Genomic DNA, 21,570 nt, shown 5'->3' on the forward strand with positions numbered 1-21,570 from the left:
GATCTAGTTCACTTCCTAACAGAACAGCAAATAAAGACTCTCAGGGCTCTTCCCAGATGTCACAGAGCCAATTGTGCCCTTCAGGGCCTTGCCAGCGCTCCAAGGTGCCAAGCACTCAGGAGGTCACTGTGTGTGTGTGGAAAGCACATGCTTGGGTGCACTTGGTAGGTGGAACATGAGCTTTTGAGTTGTGGGGAGGAACTTTCAAACCAAACACTGCATGGGTGTTCCAGGACCAGCCTGTGTAGGACAGGGGGTGCTGGGGCTCAGGTACATGGATAAATCCCTGCCCAGAGTTTCTCCTGGTGTTCAGGGGGCTTGTCTGTGATGTGGGCTCTGCCTTGGCAGAGCTGCAGCACGAGGGGAGAGCATGGGGGGTGTGGGCACGAGGGGGCAGGTAAGGACCAGGGGCTGCAGGGACAGGGAAAACCAAAAGGATGGTTTGTGCCCTCTTCTTTTCTACGGCAGAATGGAAGAGGGACTCAACAGAAAAGCCTCTCAGCAGAGACAGAGGGAGGTGGGGAACTTCTCACAGCCCATTTGGGTTCCCAGTGCCCCCTCCCCAGCATGACCCCAGCTGGGGCTCACGTCTGCCCTGGCAGACAATACTTGCATGGAGCGCAGGGCCATCAGCTGCACGAAGGTGTCTGCTCTGATCTCCTGGATCTTGTTGTGCTGGAGACCACTGGAAAAACAGAAACTGGTTTGAGAAGGGAGCTGAAGGCAGCGTTCCTACACTGTTGAGATCTTTGTCCCAGTGCAGCAGACTGTCACAGTGGAAGCTGCTGTGCTTGGGAGACCTGCTCTTATTTCAAGTGTTTAACAGGATGAGCAGCAAAACATGTCAAAGCCATTCTCTCCTACAGGCAGCTCCAGGGCTCAGACAGCCACTGCTGAAGATGCCATCATGACTCAGTAAAGAACTGTTGATGTGCAGTAGCCAAAGGTGCCCTGTTAACCCCAAATCCACATTGGTTTCCCACTCTGCTCTGCCCTAAGCCTCCAAACTGCTTTTTCTAGAGGAAAAGCTGACAGCTTGGAGCCAGTGACCAGCAACCAGCTCTGTGTGACCCTTCAGGAAGGACCATGTGATGCTGCTCTTTGCCTTGGTGAGGTTGAAGATTTGAGGACTGAAGGTATCTCAGTGTTTCATGAAGAAAAATCTTGATGTCCTGTAAAACCCACTGTCCACATCTGCACATGAAGTGCCTCAGCCCTCCACATCTCCTTTCCAGCTCCTTCATCCCCTGGGGAAGGGGAAAGAGTAGGGTGAGAGTTCACACAGACTCTGCTGACTGACCTACACACTCCCCACTTCCTCAACAGACATCCTGGATGCTCCAACCATGCACCTTCATGGGAAAGGTTCAGTTCTCAGTTTGGTTTTCCCTAGTGTGAAACAGTGGTGAATACTTATTAAGATTTCTGCTGAATGCCCATCATGAATTCCCAGACCTGCAAAAGCAGTGTCCCCCCATCTATGACCTTCTGCAAGGGGAGACAGCCAATGCCTGGTGCTCCATTTACAGCAGCTCCCTGAGCATTTTCCAGGTCATGAATCTGCCTTTAGACTCAGAAATGATCTTATCTCACTCAAGGACCCTCATGTACTGGCTGTAATGTCTCAGCTGGTATTTGGCCACATGCTCCCCTTCCAAAGGTGGGCACCTGAGCTGTTCCCCCGGTGCCCCACGGGCCCAGGCTGGCACTGCTCCTACCTCTAGCCAAGATTTCAGCTGGGGGCCACTGGAAGGTCTGGGCAAAAATTTGGGGGTCTCACTGATTGGAAGAGGGGGAGTTTGGGCAGAAGGGGTATTGGAGAAAGGCTGAGAAAAATAATTTAGGGATGTTTAGGTGTGAGGGATCACCTGTGTGGTGCAGGTAAGGGTCTGCAGTTACAGCAGAGCGAGGGCACACCTGAGCTGTTCCTGTGCCAGCCTGTACCACCAGGCACAACCAGACTTGCTTCAAACCATCAGGAATGCTTGGTGGTGGTGGAGCTTACAGGACAATAACTTTGGGGTTAAGGGACCATATACTCATTTTGGTCCCTTAACAAAAAAAATATAAAAAAAAAATAATAAAAATATTAATTTTAGGTATGTAGGTAAAATCTGTTTGACTTCATTAGCCAGAAACTGGGATTAAATGTGATTTTATATGAATGTTAAGTCTGAATTTGGCATATTATGAAATTTTGTAAGAAGAAACTTGGGCAGAATGTGTGAAACTACAGGTTTGAAATTCTGAACATTTGTCTTTTTTGGTGTACTTTCTATTTTTTTCAAATATTTTCCTGGGGGTACTCTCACAGCTGCCATAAAAGGCAGCAGGGGCTGTGCATTCTCATTTCCATGTAGTTCCACAGCGTTCTAATGTCCAGTTTGATAAGGCTGGATGAGCTGGTCTGGCTATCCAGGCTGGGGTGCTACAGAGAGCAGAGACAACTTCTCTTGTGGGTTTTTTTAATGGGCATGCTGCTCCCATACATCTGTTCTTCCAGGTAGTAGTAGAATTATTTAAAAAAATCATGGAGTCTACCTTAATTTTTTTTAACAGTTTTTCTCAAAAAGGCCAAGAACTCGTGTTCTGTTTGAAGTGTAGGGTCAGATCTCCAGACACTTTGAGCTGAATGTAAATATCTTTATCTCAGAGCAACAGCTGTGCCTCTCAGGGCTGGAGAGGAGCCAGTTCAAGAGCTACACCTGAGGAAAGAATCCCCCTTCTCTCAGGAGGGGCTGGCCCTGGGCAGGGTGGATAAGAGCTGCTTTGTGCCCATGGCATGGGCCCCCCCTTGAATCAAAAGACATTTATGGTCTACATAAACCTCATTCTTGATTAGCTCATGGTGGGACTGGAGTTAGTGAATTCAGTGCTGTCACATCCTGCTTCTGTTTGAAGTGTCTGGGGCCTCTGAAAGCATTGAATTAAGCTCCTATGCACAGGGAATGTATTTTTATTCTGTACATGCACAGGGGCAAAGAGTGGAGTTCTGGTCCATTTGCACTCCAAACTGCATTATAATGCCTAACTCTCCCAGTGCTCAGGGAGTTCTGTGTGTGGGAACTGCCCCTCTCCTCAAAGCCCCAGAAAAATCCCCAGAGCATAGCACAGACATGGATATCTCCATACTCACAGCTCTTCCAGCTGCTGGCACCGATGGAAACTGGGCAGCTCCTCGATTTGGTTGTGTGACAGCTCTCTGCAGGGAAAGGACAGTACAGGAATGTTGGGACACCAAAAGCCAGTGCCCCTGAGGCCTCCCTTGGAGGGCAGGTTCTGCTGGAGAGCGAGGTGACCTCACTTCATTCTGCACATCTCCACTTTTGGGAACCCCTGGAGTGGGATCTCCAGCCTGCACCTGATGCTGGCTCTGGGTGTGTTTCTGTGCAAGGCAAGGGTTGCCCCGTGATTCACCCCCTCGCCCACCCCAGCCCAGCTCCTGCAGCACAGCCTGTGGGCTGGTGGAGCTGCTCATACAGCTGGGGTGGGCTTGTCTCCCCAGCCTCAAGGCAGCTGTAAAACCCTCCTGTGCCTCTTCTGCCATGCACAGCCCTGCTTTCTGTGGGCACAGCACAGAGAGATTTCTGCCACATCTTGCAGATGTGCCTGCAGAGCCTGGGGAGGTTTTGACCAGCTGTTTTCTCTCCTCCCTCCTGGCACAGCAACCCCACTCCCCATTGCCTGCTCCCCATTCAGCCTTTCCTGGCTTTCTCCCAAGATTAGGGAAGGGATTGTGGCATTGGCAGGGATTTGGTTCAGGACATTACAGACTTTGAAAACCTCTGGTCCTTGTTGTTTCAAGTGCTGTCACTCAAAAGCAGTTTGCAGCAAACTCCTCTTCCCCCTGGTTCATAGCCCTGTGTCATGTCAGCATCTGGAGCAGAGTGGCTTGATAGTCAGAGGAAAACTCACCCTGGCACAGTTTAATGTGAACTTTTTGAAGCTGAAACAGGCTGGGTAAGGAGCAATGTTTAAACCCAGCTCTTTCCCCCACCAGCAGAGACTGGATTTGTGGTTGTTCAAGGGAAATTTGCCCCAGGGTAAAGTTTTGTACATGGTTTCTCTGCCGACTTTCCAAACTCAGTTTCCATTTTTCTGCCAATAGATTGCTCCTAAAATATTTCAATTATTTTTTTTTTGCCAACCCACTCACCACCAGTTTTCCATGGTGGAGAGGAAGAGGGAGGGAAAAGCAAGCAAAAGGTTTGTGCTTGACTCTGGAGGCTGTCACCCAGGATGGAGAAAGAGCCTTAGCATCAGTCACTTTTCCCTGGTCAGTGTGTCAATCCATTGGGCTTGCCAGGGCTGTAGCTTAGCTGAGAGTCTTGGGGGAGAACCAGCCCCAGGAGTTATTTCTGGTTCCTCCAGAGTGAGGGGAACCAGGTGCAGCCCAGAATCTACAAACAGGTCAGCCTCACTCACACTCTGTTGGGAACATACCAGGATGGAGGTGCTGATGACATCAAGGGACTTCAGCTCTGCTCAGGGGAGCTTCACCTATTTCTGCTTGAGAAGAAGGACAAATCTTCCAGAGCTCAAGGAGCATTTGGACAACTCTCTCAGGCACAGGGTGGGATTGTTGGGGTGTTCTGTGCAGAGCCAGGAGCTGGACTCAGTGATTTTGTGGGTCACTTCCACCTCAGGATGTACCATGATGACATGAAATCTGTGCCCTGAGCAGGAGCTCTGGATGAAAACAGCAGGATGATGCCAGGTTGATGCCGAAGGCTGCCCTGCCTGTGTGAGCTGGGTTCAGCATGGGTGACATCCCAGGATGGCCGTGCCCTTGTGCCCCTGCAGTGTCTCTACAGTTCCCATGAGGGATCCTCACAGAGAATCCACACCATGGTGTGAGGCCAGAAGTGCAGCTTGAACTGTGTTATCAATGGTCAGATGTGTCACACTCAGAGCTCCTATGGCTGCCAAGGGACAGGCAGAGAACAACCCCTGTGTCTGTGGGGACGGGGGGCCAAGGCATTTCAATAGCAAGAGAGATGTAAACGTGCACAAACATTGGCCCACATTCTCTCCAAACCCTGAAAGCAATGCAATTAATGTCAGGAAGGTTCACTAGGGAAGAGGAACAAGAAGCAAGGAACAAGGTGGTGTGTCCCAATAAAACTCTCTCACATGGTGGGGTGGGCACAAAGAACAGGTTCTGCTGTGAGGGTTTGCAGTCTGATAACTTGCAAACATAAACAGAGGTTTGGGACCCAACAGCCTGGGCCAGTCCAAAGCAACCACTGAATTGGTCCAGATGTCTCAAGATGAGAGATCTTCCCTACAGGGACATCTGGAACCAAAACCCTGTAATCTCCTAAGTTACAAATTGTCTTCTTTTATTTTCATGTTTTACTCTTGTTTCCGATTTCCGTGATCAAGAATTCACTCCTGTTGCTTTCCTGGAACAAACTTGTTTTCTTTTTCAGCTTGCTTGTATAAAGACTGATGAGAGGCAAGCCTGCTGTTGCCCTAAGGGTGCAAAATTGTATAAATCTGGCTCATGACTCATTTCCTGAGGATGTCTTTGACTCCAAACATTGTTGGGGATCTCAGGAACTAGGGGTACAATTCCTGAAATGATGTAAAATCTTTCTGAGATGTTGATTTCATCATGTACCAAGAAAAAGGAGAAAGCATGACCCCCCCCCCAGCATCATTCAGTGCCTGGCTAAGCAGGCAGAGCCAAAGAAACATAGAGACCGAGCACAACCCTGATCTGGCTGTGCCACCCCACATGAGGAAATGTGGCCTTGTGGCCTCACAGGTCTCCATCAGGTCAGACCTGATCCTTCCTGGGATACGAACAGGATCCTTCCTCCAGATGATGGCACTTACTGGAGCCCCAGCTGCAATAAGCCAGGGCTGGGACAGAGGGTGAAGGTGATTTTCCCCTTGTTTTTGGGCTAAGAGCTTCAGCATAATTGGCAGCTCATTTTGTACCCTCTCTACTCTCCTTGCATGGGGGTGGAACAGTTCCTACTGGTGCAGAGCGAGGAGGATGTGCCTGACTGCAGCCTGAGACCAGAGCATCATGCTGTGGTGAAGCAGCAAGTTGAAGAACAAGTGAGAGCTCAGAGTAGTCATTAAGAAGGTGGTGATTTCTGCATGGAAAAGATGATGGAATGAGAACCACAGGATGGTCTTCCACAGCTGGTCCTTTCCCTGATCTAGACAAAAGGAAAGCCCAGTTCCTGAGGGCATTTTTTAAGGACCAGGCAGGTCAGAGACACAGGTTACTCACAGGACTCGGAGGCTGGGCAGCTGCTGGCACATCCTTCTGGGGAGGAAATGGATGCCTGCCCGGGTCAAGGTCCTAGAGGGATGGAGGAGAGAGAAGAAATGGTGTTTCTGACAGCCAGCACCCAGACTCTGTGACCCAGAAGCCCGGCTGCCAGTCCCAGATAGTGGCAGGAGAAACAATATCAGGAGGACAATAAAATACCTGGAGAGAATAAAAAACTGCCCGGCAGTTTTGGAAACAGCCACAGCTGCTGGACCTGGCTAAGGTGAACGTGCCTATAACGAGTTCTGGGCCATGGCTGAGTACTGATTTCACAGCTGTCCTTGGCCTTGCTGGGGCAGTGCCCTCTGCACCATGCTCTGCCATCCCTGTTCCCATTGTCCAGGCTGGACAGGCCTGGAGCCAGGACTCCTCAGAAGCCTGTGTATGAGGGATGGATGGTGTGTCCCTGTGTCCCTGGTACATGGCATGGCCAGGCCACACCCTGGCCAGGGGTGCTCCCAGCCTGGGCTCAGCATGGGGGCCAGTGTCCCAGAGAGGAGAACTGTGTGTGGCCAGAGGCAGCGTGTCCTCCAAGGCCCTGCTCTCCTGAGGAGGGGACAGGGTGGTTGCAGGAGCCCCAGCCTGGGGACAGGGTGGCTGCAGGAGCCCCAGCCTGGGTGGCAGATGTTTCCTGAACCACACCACGGTGCCAGTTCCAGTATGGGCAGAGACACTGGGGTGCAGCACTACACTCGGAGGTTCACTCCTTCACAGATGCAGAAGGGAAGGAAGAAAAAAACCAAACAAACCAAAAACCAGACTGGAGCACACTCAAGAGTATCGAGAGAGCCACTCACAGGGAGGAAAGCTGTGTTCAGGAGCCACAGGGGTGAAACGAAGCAGAAGGGTGAGTGACCAGGGAGAGGCAGAGCTGAATACTGCACAGCACTGGGAAAGTTGTCCTCACTGAAACAGCCTGGACCGCCTTGGAGGAGGAAGAGCACAGCTAGCAGGGTAAAAGGGAGAGAGGTGCCACTCACAAAACTTCTAGGCTGGTGGTGCCTTTAAGGTCTGGGAATTCCCTGATGTCCGTTGCACCATTGAGTGACCTGCAGAGAAACGAGGGTGAAGTGAGCTGGACAGAGGACCTGGAGGCAAGTGCAACTGCCCAAGGTTCCAGACCCATCAGCCATGGTGGAAAATCTGCTTCCTCACACCCAGATGTGATCAAGGCACAGATCCTGCATGTCCCTGTGCTGGAGCAGATGCCTTGCTCTGTGTGGATACAGTGAGATGGAGCTGGGCACTTCTATGCAAGGAGACTTGGCAAGCTCAGAGCCTCTCCCAGCCACTGACATTCTTGGCACGATCTCTACCCAAATTAAATAAAAAAACCCCCAGCAATTACCATGGGGAATGTAAGCAGGGCATCCCACCCAAGCCTCCCTGGGTCTGTGCATTTGGATCTAAAGAATGTAGGGCTATTTGAATGATTTATTTTATGTGCCTGGGTGAGGCTTGTAAATAGAGATTTATGAGGTTGCCTCTGCCTCAGTATTTATAGTTCTGTGCCACAACAGGTTGGCTGAAAAACCAACATGGGGCAGCTGTTGGGGTCCAGGTGGTGCCCAGCCTGTGCTGGTGGCCCTGGAGCAGCAGGCCTAGGGCCAAACACGTGAAGGAGGCACTTGCACTGCTGGCTGCCCAGCAATATGATTTGTGCCATGGTGTTGCATGTTACTCCACTTCTCCATCTTGTGGAGGAAGGCAGATGTCTTTCAGTGTTCTTCTGTTTGGGCAATTATACAACAGAAGCAAAAGCTGTGGCACTTGTGTATGAGGTCTTTGCTGCTCCTGGCACAACTGTGGAGACCCTGGAAGGCCTCAGTGCCTGTCAGCTGTGTGGGGAGGAGGAATTAGTGGCTGCCTCCAAAACACTCTTTTCAAAATTATCCTTCCTCAGAAGAAAACATCTGCAGTGTCCACTCCTTGGAGTAGCCTTTGGGCAACAGAGTGGTTTCATGGTCCTCTATTGGCACAGGGGCTCTTGAAAAGTGGAAGGGAGGAGGCCACAAAGGTGCCCAGTACACAGGGCTTGGAGCTTGGATGTTACCTCTCTGTGAATGTGCTTGGTGAACTTACAGAGTGTGGAGCTTTGGCAAGTACTGGAAAGCAGACTGTCCAACAAACTGGATGGGATTGTCATAAAAATGGCTGCAATGGGAAAGAGGAACAGGTCAGAGTCTGCTGCACACAGTGAAGATGCTGTTACAGGTCAAGAGCCCCAGAGCTGCTGTGCTGTGAGGAACTCTTGTTCCCAGATAACCACAGGCTCTCCCACTGGCCTGTTTCAGCTGGACATTGGTATGACTGAGGTCTCCTGCTGGTCTGAATGGGTCCTCTGGGGTCCTGCTGAACCAGACAGGCTAGAAAAGTGTAAAGCCCTTCTTCAGTCCTACTGAGAAGCACGTTGCACTGGAGGCTACCTCCTGTGATCTCACACACCTTTCCCACTTGTCACAGGGGAGAGAAGTGAGCTCTTGTAGGATATGGGAGGAGCTGAGTCCCCTCCTACAAGAAGCACTTCCCCCCACTAAGTGTGAAAGACTTCAGGTGGGCAGATGCAATGGAGAGATGAACATTTTGGGTGTATGGGCCCCACCACCCATCACTCTGTGGATGCTGCCCAGGGGAGATGGGGGTGAGGCTGGTTGTTCTGCCTGGAGCAGTGAATGGTTTCACCCAGTGTCACCCATGGCTTTCCAGATACTGGTATTTCTATAATTTGACTCTGGACAAGCAGAGTTTTTGTCACTTGCCATGATTTTCAATGTCTGTGTGGTTCAGAGAAGTATCCAAAAATCACTAACTGTGCCTGGGTCAGAGCAGAAATAATGTGACAGCTGGGTGTGTTTATCTGCAGAACTTTGTGTCCCCAGGTCTGGGCAGACACACAGGGATCTGGTATCCCAGCTCTCTGACACGTGCTGCTGCTGCTGCTTCTGAACACAAGGAATAAACATCAGCAGATGTCAACCAGGGCTTAGGCTGTTTCCATGCAGACCACCTGTAGTTTGTTCCTCCCTTGCTATCAGCCTGTGCTGCAGCAAACGTCTGCTGCAAGGAAAGGAGAACCCACAGCAGTTCTGAGACGAAGCAATTTCTGCTTTGGCACATGGATAGCAAATATCAGATTGTTGTCATTTGACTACTGTCAGAAATCCCAACTAAAGACATCAGAAAATGTCTCTTTCTGGGCAATATAAAGATGTAGGAAATATTATTTAATTTTCTTACATTGTTTGGAGGAGGGGATTCCCAATGAATGCGTTCTCTGGAATAGCTTTGATGTTGTTGTTATGAAAGCCACTGTTGGGAGAAAAAAATGTCTTGATATGAATTAAATTAACCTTCTTTCCTCAACACTTTTAAAGCCAGAGAGTCTTCAAAATATACATAAAATAGGAGATACAGGCTCCTTCCCAGGTGCAGCATCATCCCAGCAGGTGAACAAGGTCTGTGGCTTCTCAGGACAAAATCTGCATTTACTCTGTGGATGCTCCATATATGATCCCATCAACCCCACCAAGGGTACAAAGACTTAAGGTTTAACACTATACAGGTCAGGAAACAGAAACTAGCCAAATACAAAATTTTCTATCCTCCAGGAACTACAATTTTTATGGATGGTTTCTGTTACAGGTCCACAGTTGCCAACCAGAGTGTGCCAGGAATTACCAGCCCGCATGACTTTGAACGATTTCTAGCTCAACTGGGATATTTTTGGTTAAGCTTGAGAAAATTTCTATCAGCAAACTTTGCAGCAGAAGAGAGCTCTGTGGCCACAGTATGACCTCCTGTACAGCAAAGGCAGCCACAGGTTCCTGTGCCCAGGCCTAAGACCAAACTCTGGGTGATGCCCAAGTTATTTATCTCAGAGGTGAGTTATTTATCTCAGTCTGAGCAGGTGATTAGTTGATGACTGTTTGGAATTTTCCTCTTTAGTGACAGTCATTTCAAAAGCCATCTTGAAGGGGATTAAGGATCTTATTCTCATTTTCAAGGTGAGAATAATGATTATATCTGGGCTGAGCAGAGAAATCTCATGAAAATTGTTCCAGTAAAGAAAAAAGTAGTGTCAGATTTTTACTCCAAGGCTCCCAGAAACACCAGAGCAGCTGCTTTTGTCCCACCCCAACCTGGCATCAGTGTGGCACAGGAACTGTGGATCCACATCAACTCACCCCACCCTGGGGCTTCTACCTTGGTGGGTGATAAGTGGGATGGTTTCTTATGATTAGTGTCTCCCAGGCTGACCAGTTAGAGGAAGGAGAGCTATCCACTAAAATGATCATAAACTTTGGTAATTCCCTATTATAAATTTATCCTAAGGGAGATAAAACATTTTTTGCACATTAGAGGAGGTGGCACAGGGCCTGCAGACACCATGGCCTCACAATAACACGGGTGGTCCCAAGCTGGGGAGCGGACATCAGAAGCAGCCAGAGAACAGATGGAGTTTGAGCCCCTGAGATGCCACAGGAGAGTGAGGAACAGTAGGAGAAACCTGCTCCAAGGCAGGCAGAGACTCTCACTCCCCTCCATGGTGTGGAGGCTGATGGGGAGGTGGTCAGGGCTGCTGGAAATTGAGGTGATAAACTGCTTTGATGCAGTGGACAGGACTGGGAAGGTAAAGAAGGGTTTGGGTTGAGCTCCCCTCAAGTCAGAACACATGAGATGCTTTATTGGTCACTCTCCCACACGGAGTGGTTTTGAAAAGGATTAAGTGGAAAATCTCACAGCTCCTGCAGTCGTCCCAGTGTCCTGATAGCCCCGGGGAATTCCAGCAGCTCGTTGTAGTTCAGATCCCTGGAAGACAGAGAAGGGAAAAACATTCATTACCATTTCTGTAGGAGCTCAAGCACCTTTATCTGTGCTTTTAAACTTGGTCATTAAGATGGGAGACAGGTATTTCCTACCATGCTGATCCAGCCACTGCCTGGAAACACAATCTCACACATTCCTGCTCGGAGCACTGTCAGGTGAGAGCCAGTCCAAGCCATGGCTGCTGCCATGGGGCTCCTCCCCACCAAGTGTCCTGTGCTCAGCACTGGCCAGTGCTGCTGCTCCCCATCTCCCGAGGGCCCTGGCCCCTTCTCACAGGAGCTCAGCCCTGGGGCTTTGGCTCTGAGTATTTTTTCTTGCTTTTCCAGGTCAAAATTGGATTATTTGAAGGACAAGAAACACAAACAGCCCATGAAGGGGTTCTCTGGGCCCCCTCACCCTGTGGTGCAGAGGGGATCAGGGGACCATTCCTTCAGTGGTTGTCCTGGGGACACCAGGTGTCCCTGCCACTGGGACATGCTGTGACTGGGAACAGTGGGAAGAGGAGTCTGTGGGAAGACTTGGGTCTTTTTCTGCTAATTAGAGTCAACCCCACATTGAAATCTATGAGCCAAAGCTGGAAGTGATGTGAAAGGACACTGCTGAGCATTAAGTGTAATTTGCTGTGTAGTAAAATAAATAAAATATACTCTGTTGGTTGTAATCACAAGTCTAGAATTTATCCACCCCGGCTTGGCAACTAAAAGAGACATCTGAGTCTGAATGAAATCTCAAGAGTTATGTCTGATCTCCAAGGATGGGCTTGACCTCTGGAAAAGGATTTATTTGACCTTTGGGGCACTGCTGGCAACCTGGGAGGAGCAGCCCTTCAAAGGCTGTTCCTGCTGTTGGCTGGAGGGTGTCCATGGAGACTGGCTGGGCTTTGGGTGTGCAGCACTTCTCTAGCAAGCCAAACTTGCTCCTTGGAAGGCAATTTCAGCTGTCACAGGAACATTTGACCCTGCCCTGGCCATCCCACTTTGCAATTCACCCAAGTCTGAAAACCATGCGACTGCTTCCTACTCGCATGAGACTCACCAAGTTTTAAGTGGTAGATACTTTGGAACATGATTACTGGCTCCTGGAGATTACTGTATAATTACACTTAATGAACCTCAAAGTAATTACCGTGTAACCTGGATTGTGGTTTATGGAACAGAAATAACTGAGCATTTACACAGCAATGGGCTGCTGCCCAATTATCCTGTAATTCTCATCCTCTGGGCCCAGGCATGGTCATTATGTTATGATCTTTCTTGGCCCCTTTGTCTCTTACATCTTCTCTCACTACCAGTGCCCCTGCTTGGGAACGACTCCATGGCACCACCTCAGCTTTGCCCTGAAGGTATTAACATGGGAAACCAAGAGAGTCTCTCCAAATCGGCCCTTCCAGGACTTCCAGCTTCTATGATTTATGTCTTAGGGAATGCTTATCACAGAATTACAAGATAGGGCACAAACCCAAGACAAAAGTATGGAATGAGGTTGTTGTGGGCGGATTTTGTCTTGTGTAGCTCTGACGAGGTCCACACCAGACCTTCTTGCTGGATTCCCTGAGAAGCTCAGGTGCTGTGGCAGGTCCTGTTTTGCCAGGGTTTGTCCCCTGACACTGAGGGCAGTTTTCTCTCTTCCAGTTACACATCTGGATGCTGGTACTGTGTGCAGGGATTTGAGCAAATGAATCCTGCTCCTGTAGGACCCAGAAAGGGCTCATCTTATCTAATAGTTGGCAGTGCTGGCAATCAGCAGGGAAGGAGCACAGGTCTGGTGGTGAGACCGTGAGCTCTGCCTGCCTGGTGCCCACCCTGCAGAGTGGTGGCAGGGTCCCAGCACACCTGAAGCTGCTGTGCCTGTCCCAGGGCCCAGGAGTGGAACAGGAGTCCTCTCCTCACGCCTCCTCACATCTGTTAGACAGGAGAGCTCTGCCTCTCCCCAAACTTGCTTGGACACACTCTGCTCTCCTCTGGCTCCAAGCAGTGGTTTTCCTCAGTCTTCTCTGCTTGAGCCCAGATTGATCTGCTCAAGGATAAATAGCCCAACACATGACTGCTCATAGCTTCACTCTTTGCTTGTAGCTCCCTATCAGCTGCTTGGATGCTCTTGGCCAGTGTCTGTAGCTGGCACCTGCCAGGTTCCATCAGGGCCTGGCTTGGGGCAGGACTGTTAATGGCACATCCCTTTTCTGCTGCTCAGAAAGATACAGGAGTGGATTTCCCAAGTAAAAAAGCAATGGGAAGTGCAGGCAGGACCTCACTGGGAATTTTCAAAGCATCGGTCAAATCTGATTAACCTCCAGATCACTGCACTGGTTGAAATAAGAGGCATTAGTAGCCTAGGTTGAATGACAGCCCCAAACTATGCACATAAAGTACCTTTAAAATAATACCTTTAAAAATTTCACCCTGCAGTGACTCCCTGAAGTTAGAGGGAGATTCCACAGGGAGCAGGAAGCTGCAGAGGTAATTTTGGGCTGGGTGTCTGCCTGTGCCACTTCCCTCCCCTGCACCACAAACTGGGGCTGGGATGAGCCTGTGTGATGCCAAGGGATGGTCCCTGGAGATGAGAAACTCCAGGTGACATTCATCTCGTCCCTAGAGTGTCACTGCCACTGTGGAGGCTTCCTGTGATGGCACAGGACTGTTTCTGTGACTGCTGACAGATGGAAGATATTGCCCAACAGAGAGGAGGCTTGGCTCACCTGTGATTCACTAACAGAACAAGGGATCTTAGATCTGCAACCAGTATTATTTACAAGGAATAATTCATTGTGCTGTAATATTTGCTCCTGTCTTTAAAAATGTGTTTCCTTTCCAGCCTGCACCTCTTCCAGGCAGGCTGTTCTTTCATCAGCAGATGAAAGTTCTGTTTGTACCTCCGCATGTGTGCAAGTAGGTACAGGACCAGTTCTTCCTGAGTGAACACACACCATTCCCAGCCCTGGCAGCATCCTGGGGCCTCCCTCCCCTCTGCACTACACAAAGAGCATTCATTGTGTTCAGCAGCTCCTGCTGGGTAAAAGCCCATCTTGGAATGCTGGCAGACCCTGGGCTTGTTGGAAAGTGGAAATGCAACCAGGTGTAGTCAAGCTGCTCCATCCTGGCTGGCAGTGACCCCGCTCTGTTCAGAGGAGACAATGTGCCTGTGCTCGCTCCTGCCTGTGCTTCCTGGATTTTGGGGAGGTGAGCCTCCCTCCTGGAAAACAACCCAGCTGCTCTGGGGAGCAGGTCCCCGAGAGCTGCTCGCAGGTGGCTGCTCTGGCTCGTGTGCTGCTCTGACTTGTCTCCAGCACAGCTCCTGGCCAAACCCTGCTCTGTCCATGGAGTTCAGCTGGCTGGAAGGGGCTGGAAGAAACCTGCACTCAGGATGGTCCTCAGGTGTCATCTCTTCCCTGCAGTGGGGTCACTCTTCCCAAAGCCCAGACCCAAACCATGACATGAAAAAAATTCCCTGTCCCTTCTTTCACGGAGCTGGAGTTGGGCTCTGCTCCGAGTAATGACCCAGAAACATCATTCAACCTCCACCACATGTCAGTGAAGAAGTTTCTGCTCATTTAGTGAAATTCAGTCCTCAGGTCTTCTTTCCACAGATGGTACCAGGCTTCATCTGTCCCAGCCATCTCCTCTCTGCCTGCTGCCCCACAGGAGTTTGGCCCAGCCCATGTGCCTGCTGGTGGGTCTCTGGAGCTTCTTCCCCAGCAGAGGGTCAAGGCAGATGGGAAGGACTCATGGCTCAGTGGGTCGGGGATGATTTTGCTTTTTGATTCCAGTGGCAACAGAATTTCCTCCCCTGAGCTGCCCATCAATGAGCTGCCCATCAATCACAAACCCTCTCCAGGAGCTGGTGGATGTAGGAAAAGGAGGTGCTGTAGCAAACACCTTGAAGGGTCCCTTTCCTCTCCCTGCCTTATCTGAGGTACTTGGGCAATGCTTTTCTTCCCTAGCTCCACACTCTGGCACTTTCCCACTGCTTCCAGATTTGGGATGACGCAGGGAAAGCTGAAAAAGCCACTTCACTGTTCCCACTGCTGTGGCACGGGCTGGGGGGGCCCAGGAGAAGCCCAAGGGGATGGACCTGGCAGTGCTGCCCCAGCTCTGGGGTCTGACCCAAGGCTCTGTGTGACACATGTGGGGCTTCCTGGCTGTGGAGTTCTGTCCTTTTTGGCACAAAGCAGATCAATGGCAGTGTTATTTACTGGAAGGATGGCAACACACCATGGCCATGGCTATGCCAAACAATAGGGAAGCCTCACAACAATAACAACAACAAAAATAATTAAAAATCATGAGCGTGGCATAAAGGAGTTTTCCCCATTATCAAGGGCTTTTGAAAGTGAAATCAGTTGGGCAAGAGGTTCAGAACTGATGTGCAAGAGCAATGACTACAAATAATCCCTTTACTTGGCTGGGCTCAAAGTTACCAGCTCTAGCATGGCAGTGGGATGGCAAGAGGAGCCTTGTCTGTTCTTCTGCTTGAAATGAAAGCCTCTGAAAGGTCACCCAGTCTGCCCAAGACACAGTGAACTGGCTGCTTTTCCATTGTTTTTATTGCTAGAGGGAGCCTATAGCTTCATATTTGGAAGATCTTAACCAACCCTGTTGTTTATTTAGAAATAAAAGTAAGTTCACATCAAAGGCCCAGTTATTTTGGGCTTTAACTGCCAGGGTGATTTGAAGCTGACAACAAGCAGCCTGGAACTATTAATATCTTCAGTCATGCCAAAAGGAGAGAAGGAGGGGAAAGAGTCTCAGGTCAATTTTCTGCCTGTTATGGACTATTAGTGGTTCCACACAGGAAGCCAAAAAAAATAAAATTATATAGTACTATAAATTCTTCCATAAGCCACAAAACACCACAAATTTGCAGCTAATAAACCTGAAGGTGAAGCGAGATTAGAAGTTGTAGATGGGACATTTGCTGACTGTTTAGGTCCCAGTGGAGTTGGAGATGTTACCATGGTGCCTGGAGGGGACTTTGTGCAGCCTCCTCTGAGGACCTGCATTTCCACCTGTCCTGGGCTGGCACCTCATCAAACTGCCAGTAAATGTAATTACTGCCTCTGCTAGTTGTGCTGGTTACTGTGGGCAAATCAAGCACTGGGAATGATTTAATGGGTAGTCTGGAAGCCCAAGGGGGCCATGGTGACCATGTAGTTTGACTTCTTGCCCAGCACTGGCCAGACAGCTTTACCCAGACTTCCATACGTGCACTCATGGCTTGTGGCTGAGCTGCCAGATTAGTCCAATATGAAAAATAAGTGCACAATCAGCTGCCATATTTTGTGGGATCACAGAATCATTAAGGTTGGAAAAGCCAAGATCACTGAGTCCAACCACTAACCCCACTCTAAACCATGTTCCTAAGCACTCTAAGTGTTTTTCTGAATGCTTGCAACACTTTCTGTTGTGCTGCATCAGCCCAGACCCCGCTCTCCTGGCAGTGGCAGGCACTGAGTGTGTGCCCTTGCAAGTGTCTCCAATAAGTGAGAGGAGGGAAGGGGGACGTGGAAGGCTCCAGGCAATGTGCCCATCCCCTAAAGGAAGCCATACAAGAGGGAGATGTTCACATGCACTGCAGACAGGCAGGACCCACCACGGGATTCATCTGCTAGGGTCGGTGTTTTCACGGGGAAATTATTCACATCCTACCAGCCCCCTTTTTTTTTGCAAATTATAAGGAGAAGCCAGGCTGTGATGGAACTTGAGGGAGTGCATGTGTGTCCCAGAGGAGCAGAGATGGGCTGCCCGTGGTGAGAAGGTTGTCAGGTGCTTAGGGTACATGATTCCTGTAGGAGCAAGCAGCAGTCTCTGAATGAGGATTCGTTCTGGCAGCCTGGCCTGGAAACGTCTCAGCCTCTCACTGATATGGTGCTGCAGCACTTTACAGGGTTTCTGTGGCACTATGGATGCTGAATGTGAGAAAGCAGGCAAGGGAGCACAGAGCCTGTGTGAAACCAAGTCACATAACTTTCTCAGACTGGCCTGAGAAAGTCTGGCCTGAGAAATCATAAGGAGGAATCCAGACAGTCCTTGGAGATAGAAGACAACCTTGCAGGTGGTGTTTGTCACCTTGCAAGGGGTGGTGTTCCCAACTGACCAATGATGGTGATGTGGTGGTTTAATGACCATTGAGAGTTTTACCTCTTGGACCTTCTTGGACCTGTCTATAAAAGAAGATCTGGAATAATAACACTTGCTCTCTTGTGCAGCCCAGACGAGTCCGTGTCGTGCTTTGCTGTTCCCAATACAGTGTGACAATGGCCCACTGCTGAGGCAGGAGATTGTCTGTGGGTTGTGCTTTGTACCCCTGCAGCCACCAATCCCTCAGTGCAGCTCTGATCTCCACTGGAAATCCCAGCAGTATCCAGTGTGTGACTGTTCCACCCAGGACTCCTGTCTGCTCTCTGGCTGACAGAGGTAAATGCTTGATATATTTACCACTCTGCCATGCACATTCAGACACAAAGGTCAGGGACCTCTGTGCTGGGACACACAGAAACATCCATGGAGCTGATGGCTCAGGAGGCAGGCACAGAGGAGGCTGCTCTTTGCCAGCTGGAGAGGAAGGCAAAGCTCAGGGAAGCCTTGTCTACATCAGAGCATTCCCCAACTGCAGGAAGGAAGCTGGGGATGTCTACCTGCTCCCCAAGGTGCACAAGTGTCTGGTGATCAGCCCCTGGAGCTCTGCTGCTGGCAGGAGGGAGCGTGGGATGGAGGCAGAGCTTCTGTGCATCAGCACATCCATGGTGAAAATGTGCCCCCAGCTGCCTCTGCTGTCTCCTTTGCACAGGCATCACTTCACACTCACACACCTCGGGTGGAAGAGGCACAGATGGCTGCTCCAGGAAAGGATCTGGGAACAGGGAAAAGCTTTGGGCAAAAGGAAGCCCAAAGAACCAGAGGGACTGAGGACCTCTGATGGGTCACAGCGTGTCTGCAGACTCAGATGTTGGAGCTTGGAGGTCTCCAGTGCTGTTCATTGCAAGATCAGTGGCTCCAAGGCTGCAGGATCAGCGGCAGGGGGAACCAGGCTGCCAGGTGCAAAAGGGGGTGTGAGGATCTGGTGAGCAGAGAGAGAACAGGCAGAGTCCTGAGATGGAGAAAAGCCTTACAGTGGAGCCATGGAAAAGTGCAGTGCCTCCAGAGCTACCTTCTCACCTGAACTGCCTTCACTTTCTGTCTTTTTTTTTCTTTATAAATGTGCAAAACATCACATGTGACTGGGCTTGTGTTCTGCCAAAGCTCAGCCTGGTTACAAGGTACCGAGTGGCCAGAGCTGGGCTGCATCAGGGAGGGCACACTCCTGGTAGTCCAGGCTCCTGCCTTAGGGGGAGAGGCTGCAGCACAGCCCAAGGAGACACCTAGCCAGTGCCAGGTGTGTTTGCCAGTTCAGTTTTACAGGTGACTTTCTTTGTTTGGAAAAGTCACTTTCCACTTACACAATGACCAGAGCAGCCAGTGAACTTCATAGCTCTGTTCTTGGACCAGGCACTCATGCAACCAGGGCTCTCAGCTGTGGCCCTCCTTCCAAAAAGCCACATGTCCCCTTCCTTTCTCCATCCCCTCAATCTGGGTAGCTGAGCCTCTCCTGAAGTCCCTTCCATCCTCTGGCAACAGAGCCCTGATGAGCTGCCTGGGGACCCATGCTGACACTGCAGGGCTGGAGCATCAGGATGCTGAGGAAGTACCAGAGCAGCTCAGTGCAGCAAACAAGGGTGTCCTTGAGGGCTCAAATCCATCAGCTGCTTTGGGAATTGCACAGATTTGGGATTAACATCAAAAGACTGCACAAAAGGCTTCAAATTAAACACACTGATGGAGTGAAATCCGCTTGAGGAGCAAGGTAGCATGTAGCAGACAGTTTTCTGGGAGAACAGCAAAGCCTGCCTGGCCTTTAAAGTGTTAACCAACACTTGTATGAGCTGTACTGGAGATATTTCCCATTTCCTTCTTCCTGCCTTCATTGCCCAAGGTGCACTTTATATTAATTTTCTTACTTTTTTTTTTCCTCCCATAGAAAATCCAACTCTCCAGAGGAGTTGGTAGGTTCCAGCTCTGCTCTGCATTTACAGACTCGACTAATTACCCGGGTAATGGGACGGCTGCTGTGGTAAGGGCATTTCCTGTGAGGCAAGGTTAGGCAGATAAAATGCCTGGAGCCAGAGGGTTTTGGATTCAGCCGTTCTGGGAGACGTTTCTAATTTATTAGTGCTATTTTTTAAAAAGAAATTAAAAGGTTTTTAAATGAATGGAGATTTGCTCTTTCCAAGTGATTTATCTCCTTTGTCTGATGGGCGGAGGAGCTGGCAGGGATGTGGATGGGGAGGGAGAATCCAGGGAGATAGGAAACAGTAGGGTCATCTCAGGAGGAGGGATGGGCTGCATGGCCTCTCTGAACACGTCTGTGTCAGAGACAGGCTGGAGATTTCCCAAAGGAGCAGCACTTCTGGGGCAGATTGTTGCTATTTTGGCTGCAGCCTGGAGGCCTCCAGCATTCTGAGCCGGTCCTGGGGAGCAGCCATTCATTTCCCAGCCCCACCTTGGCCCCACTGGGGGCTGGGAAGGCAGGACACTGCCAGGACACGCTTCTGCTCCCTGCCAGCACCAGGGTCTGTCTGTGTCAGGCAGGAGGAGCCCTGGCCCCAGCCCTTGGTTCTTGCTCCATGGGACTCGGCTGTGTCCATCACAGGGCCCACTGGCAGGGCCACAGCTCTTAATTTTGCATTTTCCCTTTGCCTCAGCAGCTCCAGACAGAGCTCTGAGCAGGTGTTGGGGAATATGAGGTGGTTTTTGTGGTGGGGGACCCTGCACATCCCTTGCCAGCCCACCTGAGAGCACAGACTGTGGGAGCCACTGCTGCTGCCCACCTGCTTTGTGCCAGAGACCCCCGGACTCAGCAGGCTTCCTGCTGTGTGTGTGTGACAGTCAGCCCCCAGGGCCACCACACCTCTCCCTGCTTGGACAAAACAGTCTGGTGGGAGGGAAAAAATGCTTTCCCCTCTTCTTCAGAGCAGAGATCCCATCCCAGGGGCATTTTCAATGAGCCACTTCCACAGCTGCTCTGGTGGAAGATTTGGGAAGATCCATGGGGAGCCTCTGTCCCCTTTCAGCTGCGCTCTGCACTCGCTCTCTGGGGTCTGCTCTGCTCTGCCAGGGGACACCGAGGGCTGAGCCCTGCCTAATAGCAGGGAAGCTGGGGATGCTAAATGGTGGTCTGTGTGTGCTGGTGTTTGGAGATAGAATCTGGGGCCAGCTCTGAGATTCAGCTGCCATAATTACATGCTCTCCCCACAGCTATCTCTGAGGCACACACACACACTCAAACACCTATGGCTGCACAGGTTTAGGTCAGCCTCCCCTTCTATCTCTGCACACAGCAGTGACCTGGTCATGTTGGGGGGCTTCACTCATTCCCCTTCAGCTGTGATCCATAAAATATTCATATTTCAGGGACACAGAGGGATAAATTCAGTGTTATCACATTCTACCTAAGGAGGCTGAAGTTGAGCACTACAAGGTGTGAGGAAATTGTTCATCAGCCTTTAGACTGTGTTCAGACTGAGAGCGAAGCTCAGGGACCTTAGGATGCTGCTCAGCTTTCCGGGTGAAGGTGGTAAGGAGGAAACCTGGGCATGAGAGCAGCCTCCCTGTGGAAATTGATGTCACAGGGACCCCCTCATGAGAAATCCTTTCCCCATAGAGCAGTGGGGAACCTGGCCCCTGTGTCAGCACCATGCAGGCCTTTGGATGGCAGTTTTCCCTTGCTGTTCCTCTGAAAACACAGCCACGCTCTCCCCAGCCCTTTTCCCCCAGTCCAGAGCACAAGAATCAGCCTCTCATTGCAGTGATGTTCCTGGCTGCAGCTGAGCTGCTCCTTCCATCAGCTTTTCCATGAGCACCCCTACCCACCAGGCTTATGATGCACACCAAGTCTCATCACAGAATCATGGGGTGCTTTGGGTTGGAAGGGACCTTAAAGACCACCTAATTTCAAGCCCCTGCCATGGGCAGGGACACCTCCCACTAGAAGGTGCCTAAACCCCTTGCCCTTCTTGCTGCTTTGTTAAAGACTGAGAAATTAAGTGTAAGATAATCAGGAAATGTAGAAGTCAAGATCTTTCCATCCAAATGTCAGAAACAGGTCACTCTGCCAGATATTTTCCAGCAGGTGTTAAACATCCCAAAGGGGCAGGAGTGCCAAGGCAAGTCTGGAACAGGGAAGCACTGCAAACAGCAGTGTGTCTGCAGTCTCAGCTCCTGGCATGCCTTGCACCTACTGCTTGCAAAAGATGGTGCTTCCCTTGACTCTTCTTCATTTCACCTCCCCATTCCTCACCCTCTCAGGATACCCTCATCCTGCTGTGCCCAGGCCATTTGCTGTGGTCCAAAATTCACCTTGGCCACAGGCCCTCTGCTCTGCCATGCCAATGGGTGATGGATGTCCTTCACTTGGTATTTATG

At 50.4% G+C, this 21,570-nt stretch overlaps 1 protein-coding gene across 1 annotated transcript in view; it reads right to left on the minus strand.

Moving 5' to 3' along the window:
* The window catches only part of LGR6 (leucine rich repeat containing G protein-coupled receptor 6), a 149,076-nt gene that overhangs the window by 14,422 nt on the left and 113,084 nt on the right, over window positions 1-21,570 (minus strand). The window contains exons 7-13 of the mRNA XM_014258902.2: window positions 11,030-11,098; window positions 9,527-9,598; window positions 8,372-8,443; window positions 7,270-7,338; window positions 6,248-6,319; window positions 3,137-3,202; window positions 614-685 (exon numbers count right to left, since the gene is read on the minus strand). Coding sequence (XP_014114377.2) covers window positions 614-685; window positions 3,137-3,202; window positions 6,248-6,319; window positions 7,270-7,338; window positions 8,372-8,443; window positions 9,527-9,598; window positions 11,030-11,098 — 492 coding nt within the window. The remainder of the gene's footprint in view (window positions 1-613; window positions 686-3,136; window positions 3,203-6,247; window positions 6,320-7,269; window positions 7,339-8,371; window positions 8,444-9,526; window positions 9,599-11,029; window positions 11,099-21,570) is intronic.

Source organism: Pseudopodoces humilis, chromosome 26 (genome assembly GCF_049639895.1).
Source record: "Pseudopodoces humilis isolate 2021_Gansu_Grassland_sample_001 chromosome 26, ASM4963989v1, whole genome shotgun sequence".
NCBI classification, from domain to species: domain Eukaryota; kingdom Metazoa; phylum Chordata; class Aves; order Passeriformes; family Paridae; genus Pseudopodoces; species Pseudopodoces humilis.